Source organism: Mangifera indica, chromosome 5, assembly GCF_011075055.1.
Source record: "Mangifera indica cultivar Alphonso chromosome 5, CATAS_Mindica_2.1, whole genome shotgun sequence".
Taxonomy (NCBI): Eukaryota; Viridiplantae; Streptophyta; class Magnoliopsida; order Sapindales; family Anacardiaceae; genus Mangifera; species Mangifera indica.
This window is the reverse complement of record NC_058141.1, coordinates 5,604,892-5,615,726: the sequence shown is the minus strand read 5'-3', so window position 1 is coordinate 5,615,726 and position 10,835 is coordinate 5,604,892. Positions and strand designations below refer to the sequence as shown.

At 30.5% G+C, this 10,835-nt stretch overlaps 1 protein-coding gene across 1 annotated transcript; it reads left to right on the top strand.

The window, feature by feature from the left end:
• Positions 1-8,233: 8,233 nt before the first annotated feature.
• LOC123215258 (type IV inositol polyphosphate 5-phosphatase 9) lies at positions 8,234-10,600 on the top strand. Its single transcript, XM_044635277.1, has 8 exons — positions 8,234-8,409; positions 8,509-8,616; positions 8,701-8,810; positions 8,850-9,046; positions 9,199-9,386; positions 9,890-9,998; positions 10,086-10,237; positions 10,345-10,600. The coding sequence occupies exons 1-8, from the start codon at positions 8,237-8,239 to the stop codon at positions 10,598-10,600; spliced, it is 1,293 nt and encodes a 430-aa protein (XP_044491212.1). The 5' UTR covers positions 8,234-8,236.
• The last annotated feature ends 235 nt before the right edge of the window (positions 10,601-10,835 follow it).

Genomic DNA, 10,835 nt, shown 5'->3' with positions numbered 1-10,835 from the left:
TTGAATAATCGTTAGTAAAGGTGATGAAGTATTGAAAACCACCTCTTACCATTTCAATAATTGGTCTATATACATCAAAATGTTTTAGTTTTAATAGTTCTTTGGATCTTTCCTCTTTATTTTTAAAGGGTAATTTGGTTATTTTTCCTTGAAGACATGATTCACAAGTTAGATAAGGTTCAAAACCTATTGAATTAAAATTTTCACTTGTTTCCAATCTCATTATCCTATTATCTCCTATGTGACCAAAACAATGATGCCAAAGTAACCTTGAATTAATTTATTTGTGACAAAATTTATAATATTTAGATCATTTAGTTCCAAAACATACAAACCATTTGTATTTATTGTTTTGCCAACTATAGAATTTCCAAAATCAATCAAACATTCATTACCATTGCACATTATGACCATTTTTACATGAGACAGATACATAAATTATATTTCTAGTAGTTTTTACAAAATACAGAACTCTGTACAATCTCAAAAGATGTCTTAATGGAAGCTGTAGAGAATGATCCCCTATGGCTTCAACTGTAACTCTTACTCTATTGGCCATCTTCAAAATGACTTCATATTTGGATAGTGCAGAACTATTTGTAAGTCCTACAATGACACAGTTATATGAGATATAACTATTGAATCTAATATCTAGATTTGATTATTTGAATTAACATTTAACTCAATTTCTATCATAAATGAAGAAAATATATCTGTCTTTTTTTCCTTCAAACTCTGAAGTTATAGAGAACAATTCCTCTTCTAGTGTTGTCCTTGTTGTAGTGGAAGCATTGCCCCTTTATATTGGCCCTGTCTATATTAGATTGGTTTTTCTTAAAGTTTCTTTTCTTTGATCCAACTTTTGGACCTATCTAAGGTCGTTTGTGTTTCTTTTTTGCCTTACTCATGAAGGCAATGTTAACTTCCCCTCGTCTATTCTCTTACTTATAAAATTCTTGAATTTCATTTAGAAGCTCTAGAAATGTGCGTTCGATTCTATTTAGCTAGTAATTTATTATAAATGGTTTATAACTGTTTGAGAGGGATTGGAGAATCAAATTCACCTTGATTTTGTGGGGAATCACAACCCCATAGACATTTAGCTGCTCTAGAATATTTATCATACTAATGATATGGTCATCTGGAGGCATTCCTTCCCTTAGTCTTATTCCAAAAAATGTCACACATAGATCATACTCGACTACTCGTGAGTTCTCACTATACAACTCTTGTAAGGCCATGAGTACATCGTACGCACTCAACATGTTTTCATGCTTTGTTTATAGCCCTCTATTCATTAAAGCTAGCATGTAGCTTCGAGCTCTTGGATTATGATCTTGCCAAGCTTCAAAAACTTCCTTTTCATCATTTGTGGCATCTAAAGCCAGGTCAAGTGGAATGGGTGCTTCCAATACATACATAACATTTTCAAAGGTGAGAACAATTCTCAAATTTCTTAGCCAGTCTTTAAAGTTCAGCCCAATCAATATATTGTTATCTAAAATTCGTAGTAAGATATTATTAGCCGTTTCTTTTTACCTTATCACAATCATTTAACAAATACTATAAAGAAAGTTAATTTTTTTTTAGTGTCTAGTATATACATGAATTTAAATCCTTTTCTTACATAATTTCATTAGCTCTCACTACTTTATTCAAATCCCACACTCTTTTAGACAAGATCCAAAAAATTTGTTAGATTAAATTTCTTAGTTAGGAATTGAATTCTTATTAGGCCAAAGGACTATTTCTCACCTAAAGTATACTCTAATATCAACTTCCCAACCTTTAACTTTGAAAATCCCATTTACTCACCCATGAGTGGTTAAAATTAACAACACCTAACTTTTTAAAATTTTATTTCTTTTTCCCCTCCTAAACCTTGAAAACTAACCATTTCCCCCAAAGACAAAATTTAATCAAACTTCGGAGCCATTGTCGATGGTCTCTCCCTCTTGAAGCTTCATTTTCCTCTAACAATCTCTCTCTTCTCAGTTAAACACCTAATCAACGTTGAATCATGTCGAGGAGACAAAGCTCTTTGTCTCCCCGACATGATTCGATGTCGATCAAATGTCCAACTGAGAGGAGAGAGATCCCTAGAGCGAGAGGCCACTAGTAATGGTGTTGGAGATGACATCAAAGTTTGAAAACTAAACCATGAGGGGAAATGTCATTTTAAAAACTTTTCCTATAGGGGAAATGATTAGGTTTTGAGGGGGAAAATAGATTAAATTTTAATTTATTTTTAATATTATAAGTAAAATGATGATTTTACCCCTAAAACCATTAATTTTAACCAACATGAGTATGTATTTGGAATTTTCAAAGTTAAGGAATGAAAACTTAAGATAAGGGGATACTTTGGGTAGGAATAAGTCCTTTGGCCTTCTTATTAAATGTAATTAACATCACATAATAGAAATCTTGGTTAATTAAATTTAATAAATAGGAAACCCTTTCCATTTATATCCTCATATAAGACTCGATTCATTTAGCATGCCCTTCGCTTCGGATACCTCACATAATAGAATTCTTCATACCATTGGCTAGTTAAATCTGAACCATCATGCTTTTCCAAAATGACATTTTCATCATGTCTTCACATAATAGAATTCTTGGTCATGATGAAAATATTCACTTAAGAACAAGATAAATTTAATTCAATAGCATAAATCCTACATCTCTCACATAATAGAAATCTTGAGATATTAAAATTTATGTTATAGAATTTAATTATCTCATAGTGGGATAGATTTAATAATTTTAATTAAAGGGATTTAGGTTTAACTTAATTTTAATTAAGTTTAGTTAAACATAGCATACATATATCTCATATATACATAATTTAAAACATGGTGGGATGATCATAGAGTTTTCGAAATTAGAACCTAATGGCAAGTGATTCACCTAGGTCTATTTCTTCATTCGGATCGTCTTCGGGTCCTCATCCAATCGTTTCGATTATATTCAAAAATAAGGTGTGCAGACCGATAAAATAAAATTAAACAAATGGGATGAGGTTATTTAATACAAACCTTTAATTAAAAAAATATTGCAACCCAATTATTTCAATTTTTGAAAGAAGACAAATTACATCTGTGATAATCTCATAATCAATTATACATCCAACATTTATATTAACATTTAATATAAATTATGAACTCATTCATAATCTATTAAATATTAATCTATAAAATATGATCTAATCAAAAACATATAATGATTCAATTATTTAAGTATAAATGACATGATGTGTATTATCCAAATATTCATAATATTTATTTTAGGTAATATTTACCTAACATTAGACTAGGGCTGGATTCGAGCCGAGCCGAGCTCGGCTCGTAGCCAGCTTGACCTTGGCTCGGTTTATTTATAGCCGGCTCGAGTTCGGCTCGAGCTCAACTCAAACCGAACTCGAGTTCGGCTCATTTTCGGCTCAACTCAAGCCAAACTCGAGTTCGGCTCATTTTCGGCTTGACTCGGCTCGGTTCATTTTTCATATCAAAACGACATCGTGTTATATATATATGGATCAAAACGATGTCGTTTTGTATAAAAAAATTTTTAAAAAAATCTACCGAGCCAGCTCGAGCTCAATCAAGCTGAGTAGAGCCTGGCTCGTTTTGAGCTCAAACCGAGCTGAGCCGAGCTCGAGCTCGAGCTGGCTCGGCTCAAGTCTAGCCCTACATTAGACCATGACAACTTTCAAATTTAATCAACATTAAATGTTAGTGACCTTGTGCACCTTTATTAACTTATACACTCAATCATATTAATGAAAGTTTATACTTGTACATGATGTCTCATTCAACTAATGCACTTAATCACATAAATATAAGTTGATTCTTGCATACAATTTTTCATTCAACTAACACACTTAATCACATTAATGCAAGTTAATTCTTGTATACAACATTTCATTCAACTAAAGTGAACAAAATCATGCACATCAGCTCATGGCTTATGCACATCCATTACCATTCAAAATAACATGTATATACTTTCACCATGCATCGTAATATTTTAGATTATACGTAATTACATTAATCACATACATCATAATCTTCACCCAAGTGTCTTAATCAACATTAAGACATCATTTAGCATGTCCAAATGTGAACTTGAAAAATCCAGAATTTTTTTTTGAACATTTCAACATGTATATGCAAATATATTAACGTATCTCCATACATCAAACTTTCCTATGCATATACCATACATGCATGCCCTTAATTCATGCATTTTATGTACAATACACAAAATTAACATAGATTTTTCAATGTATATCGTCATATACATCCAGCCAACATGCACCAATAAAAATATCAGGATTTAATTTCAATTCTCAAGCTAAAAAGCACATATATGTGTAAATCAAGCACATATACATGCATCCTATGAACACTTCATCATATACATGCCTTAAAGCACATTTTCTTCATCTTAAAATCATTAGAACATGGGAAAAGAAATAAAACTCAGCCTAGAAAGATTTACCCAAGAGTTGTAGAGCAAAACATGCTTGAAAAGCTTGATTTCCTAGCAAACTAACAACATGCATGTACACATATGAAACATATACATACCCTTATACATAAAAATCATATTTTTAGCCTTAAAAAGACATGCAAGTAGTTGAACCAAGCTTTGATACCATTTGTAAAGATTGGGTGAAGAGAATAGATGCAAAACAAACATACATGTTAAGAGAGAAGGAATCAAAGCATGCATTTGCAAAAGAGAAAGGATAAAGATTTTACCTAGTCTTTTGCCTCTTATATGGATAAAGGATGATGAAACAAGTCTCCCACTTGCAAGACCTCTAAAGAAAGTCCACCACCAAGCCAAAAGAAACCCTCATTGTGAGGTAGAGAGAGGGAAGAGAGTTTTGCAATTTTAGTGAGAGAATTTTTAATTTAAAATGAACTAACTCATTTTGAATGAACTAACTTCATTCTTTTATAATAGTGGTTAGTTATAGTTTTCTAAAATTTTACTTTTGGCCCACCAAAATTTTTATTTAAAGATTTGTCATGTATCTAATATATTTTAGCCACATTAATTACATCTCACTAACACCTTAACTTTTACAATGTTATATTTACATCTATATAATATTTTATATGATTTTTATTATCCTTCGGAAGGTGCTAGCTAACCCTAGATAATTAATTCTCACTCTCATAAGCTTGGTTTATTCGTGTGACCCTTTAGGTTCACCATGGCATAGCCGTGAGTCCCTTTTCAGTTGATCCAAAAGTGTATTCGAAAACTCAACGACTATGATAAATATTTAGCAATATGCTATAGCACCTAAACCACGATGAAGAAATACTCTATCAAACCTAAAATCTCTAATTGTACATTTCATATAGGTAATATCCTTCTGTTGTCCAATCTAGGACGATTTTGGACTCATAGATTATTAAAGTCCTAATTTTGATTCTTTATAAAATATCGATTTAAATATTTGAAACATGTCATAATAGACATCCTTCATATGACTTAATCAGAGATTCGATTTTCAATATTTATTGATGTTCGCTTCAGAACTACCAAATCAAATCAGTAGATATTTAGAACCCAAAACTTTCTAAGTCAATGGATCCAATCTTGACCATCATTTTACCCCACATATAAATCACATATGACCAGTATTGTTTGTTTTACGAGATATGGTTAATCTCATATATATTCACCATATAAATCACACATATCCGTATCGGATCTAACCATGACATCTCAAGTCAAAGGATTACTTCGTAAATTAGTACGATCTTACGATAAGTCATTGACTACAATTTAATGACCATGTGACTTAACGTTTTTAGTTATGTTCAAAAAACAGTTCTCTAACTGTTAATCAATACTAATACCTTAATGACATGATCATCATCATTACCCGTAGTAATGTCATCTTATGACATTCAACGGAGATATTCAGTATGTCTATTATATAATATAATTGTCTAAGTTATATCATGTTCATAGGGAACAATTTGATGATTCAGTTTGTATTAAGTAAGTCATCTGGATGGTTCGTACACATACTTTATATTATCGCAAAATAAAGAAAACAACTTATGCATATAAACAAAATAACTACTTCTTTATTAATAAATTATTTAAAAGATCATATACAAGATGAAATGTCCTGAAACCAACAATACGAATGGTTCCTAGAGAATACACTAACAAAATATACATACTAACATGAAGTTCAAAGGATGAACTACTAATTAAATTAAATTATCAATATGTCAAAAGATAGATTTCATTACTCTTTAAATTGCCACAATATTTTAACTCCTAATATGATACATAAAATTGATTAAGATGGTAATAGTATGCTATTGCTATGCACAAGATTATCTATAATTCTATATGCACGTCTTAAGTTGTGCCTTTACACTTCGTGGAACTTTTTCTTTTTCTTTTTACAATAATCATCCTAACTATCCAAATAGTAAAGTTATATTTCTTTCTATTTATTACAATTTTAATATCTGAATAATTGTGTTAATAACCGTCCATCCACTATTGTGTAATTTCGTCTTTGAAATTTATGCAGGGAATTAGCATATAAAGTTGTTCTGAATTATTTAATTTTAAAATTCTAAATTAAAAGCCATTTTTATTTAGCAGCTTTGATTGACTTAAAGTTTAAAATTAATTTAGTTTTCTTTTATATATTTCAACTTGTAGTTTTAATTACATAGTGTCCCTCTCCGTGCCCTAAAATAATGATAAGAGTAAATTACATTTTCCCATCTAAGCTACCCTTAGATGACATAAATAATATTTTTTGAATCCAAAATCAAACTCTGACAATAAAAAATAAATCGAACAATGTTAAAAAAAGGAAATTATCATTTTATATCAATTATTTGATTTTTCATACTTATCATATATATATATATATATATATAAAATCATAAATTAACAAAAATTTAAATAAAATAGTTTAAATATGCAAATTACATAAAAACTCAATTATTTCCCTTTTTCTTTTACCCTGAACCTATTCTTCTTTTTTTCCCAAGTGATAGTACTAATTGTACTTGTAAAAGTATAGATAAAGATGTTAATGATATATAATAATATGTTTGGAGAAAAAACTAATTTTTTTGTGAATTTAGCGGTGTTAATGAAATTTCAAAAGGGTTTTGAAAATTTGAAAGAATTTTGAAGTGTTTTAGAAATTTTTAATATGCTTCTTATTAGTTTAAAAAAGTGATAGCTAAACCCCAAATAACTCAATAGGGTGCAAAAAGTTAGGAGTTTAAATTTCACATTACAAATTATTGGGGTAATAATGGTACTTACAAAATACATGTGGCTGAACATGTAATTTTTAAAGGATTTGAGCCACAGCTGGTGTTTTCAAAAAATTTTAAGGAATGAATTATGAGTTTTCAAATCTTTTAAGGATTAAATTGTTTTATTTAAAACGTTTGGGTTTAATTTAAAAGAGTTATCTTTTAATTTTTTTCAAAAATAATGAATGATAAAATAACTATTTTATACTTATGCAATTAGTGTTTTTTAAAAAAAACAAACAAAGTATGAATTTAAGAGGACATTCTTATTTTAGTCAATTTAGGGGAGGAAAAGTGTTTTTAGACCAAGCTTTGGGCGGAAAATGTAATTTACTCTAATAATTAATAATCATGTTAACTTGTAGTCATACAAAATTTCATAGGGTCACATTTTGTCAAGATTTGGCGACTTGGTAAAACTTTAGGGTGCAACGAGAGTTTGCCAAAAAGAAATAATAATTTGATTCATAATATTAATACTCCAACTCAATGCTTGGTCAAATAGAAAGCAAAGCCTAAGATTTCTTTATGTCAATCCAACAAACAGAAAAAATTTTATGCATGCAAAAGACCAATGTTTTCTGTTCTCTCTCTTTCTCTCTTGATCATCACAATCACAAACATAAAATGTGTTAATCAAAATCAATTCCTAGTAATCGATCATCCTCTACGTCACTTTTAAATATATATCTTCTTTCTTCCCAACTTGCACAGGTCTCTCTCTTATTCCTCAGCATGATCATTACACCTTCCATTTCTTTTTATCCTTTTTGGCCTTCTCTATTCATCTCTTTCTGCTGTCAAACGAGAAGAAGTAATGAAACACTCTCCTCCATACATTATAGCACTTAATTTCCCAGCTTTATTTTCATAAATACCAAAAGCTTTTATGTCTCTGTGCATGTTTGCTCATGTCGCCTAGATTAGTTGTGAATAAAGTTCTCAGTAAGAGATTCGGAAGCAACAACTTTGTCGCCGATTTACCCATCTTAGCAGCAACATCGCTAGACATGCCAAGCTTTAATCACCAGGCCTCTTTGAGCGATACTATCTTCAGTCATCATAAAGAGACACAAAACTTCAAGTAAGAAACACTTAAAGTTTGCTTAATTTTATCAAGTCATTTCTTGCATATTAATAGTATTAACTTTTTTTTTTTAAATCCTTGTTCTATCATTGGAAGAGTTTTTGTTAGTACATGGAACGTCGGTGGGGTTGCTCCAAATGAAGATTTGGATATGGAGGATTGGCTTGATGCAGGAAATGACTCGTGTGACATTTATGTTTTAGGGTAATACTTACCAAAATGAAAATTTATTTACAAAAATTAAAGCTATTAATTAACATGTTTAATTGTTACTAATTTTCTCTACAGGTTCCAGGAACTTGTACCTCTACGAGCATTGAATGTTCTAGGACCTGAGAATAATAAGATGTTCAAGAAATGGAATTCCCTGATTAGAAAAGCTCTAAACAAAAAATCACGTTCCTGGGACAAAATAAAAAATGACAAACTCGGAGAAGTGCACAGTCTCTCGCCGATCATAGAAGGAAAATCAAATGAAAACAACATTCCTCATGAGGAATATCGATGTATAATAAGCAAGCAGATGGTTGGAATTTGTATATGGGTTTGGATTCGAAGCGATCTCCGCCCCTACATCCGCCATCCAAGTGTCTCGTGTGTTGGCTGTGGCATCATGGGCTGCCTAGGCAATAAGGTAATCCTTTCAAATTAATCAATTAACAAAGATAATTTTGGTATAAATTTGGCTTAACTAGTCATCTAAATATATACAATCTTTTATTTTACATTGGAATAAACCACAGATGAATATATCTAAGTTTTCATCTTAAATTTTGGTGTATGCAGGGTTCGGTGTCGGTTAGATTTCACTTACACGAAACAAGCTTCTGCTTTGTATGCAGTCATTTAGCTTCAGGGGGACGAGAGGGGGATGAGAAATACAGAAATTCTGACGTTGCTGAAATATTATCTAGAACAACCTTCCCTAAGGGAGGCCCTTCTCTAAATCTGCCGCAAAATATTCTAGATCACGAGTATGTATATACTTTTTAATTTGTTTGTCCAAGATCAAACAATCAATTCTTAATAACTTATTAATGTTAATTTGCCGCCAAATAGATTAAACTATGTCACGAAACCATTAATATTTATTAACTAATTAAGAGCTTGTCCTGGTTAATTAATTAAATATTATTTCTTATTTCAAACTTTGGAAGTAGCCAAATATATAAAACCATGAATAGTTATACAAATTTGGTTGGTTGGTTGGTTGCTTGTTTATTTTTACATAGTGGGGGCTCACTTTGTGGATAAACCAACTGAATAGAATAAATTTCTTGAATAGTAAATAGTTTTTTTTTTTAATAATTAAGTTTTCAAAGAGGTTGACTTCTTAATCAACAAGTTAAAAAATTAATTTTAAGCTCTAAACTACTAGCTAGTAAACCGTCTTTTGTTATCATAATAAGTTTGTTGAAGAGTCAAACAACAAAGAAAATTTATCTTTTGTTTAATTGGTCATACATTATACATACAGTCAGGTAATTTTGCTCGGAGATTTAAATTATAGAATCTCCCTACCCGAAGAAACAACTCGATTATTGGTGGAAAGAGGAGAATGGAATGCATTGCTAGAAAATGATCAGGTAAACTAAATTATTTAATTAATTATTACAACAAAAATTATCTTTATTTTTATTTAATTCTGTTCTAAATTTCGCTTTGAATTTTAGCTAAGAATGGAGCTGATGAATGGACAAATATTCCAAGGTTGGAATGAGGGAAAAATCAAATTCGCTCCCACTTATAAATATTGTCCAAATTCTGATGTTTACTATGGATGTGCTCAAGGCAAAAAAAGAAAAAAATGGCGTGCACCCGCATGGTAATCTATAGGTTTAAAATTCAATATAAAAAAAAAAATCGACCATACTATATATATTAATAATTATTATCATAAAATTAAAATATTTTTCTTAATCTGTACCTCAGGTGTGATCGAATTATTTGGAATGGAAAGGGATTAAAGCAACGTCAATATGTTAGAGGAGAAGCAAAATTATCCGATCACCGTCCGGTGAAGGCTATCTTCTCAGCAGAAGTTAACATTTTACGTACGTTAAAAGGTATTCAAAGCTACTTCATGTCGGAGAGATTCGAGAGAATTACAAACCACTTTGAGATATCATTAAGCGATGATAATTTTCAATGTCCAGGAAGAGCTTCAAGCTTTGATATCAGAGGATGAAGAACACGGGGTTATATATATATATATATATATATATATGCATGTATAAATTAAATGAGTAAAGAAAAGGTGAAAGGAAAATTCAAAGCTTGTTTAGACTTAAATTAAATCAGTCATAGTCATCCCATCTCTTTCAGTTCACTATATATAAAAATGAAGGTTTGTTTTGGTCGGAATTAATTTAATTGTTAATGCATGCAATATAACTATAAATTAATATAACCAAGTTGCAATG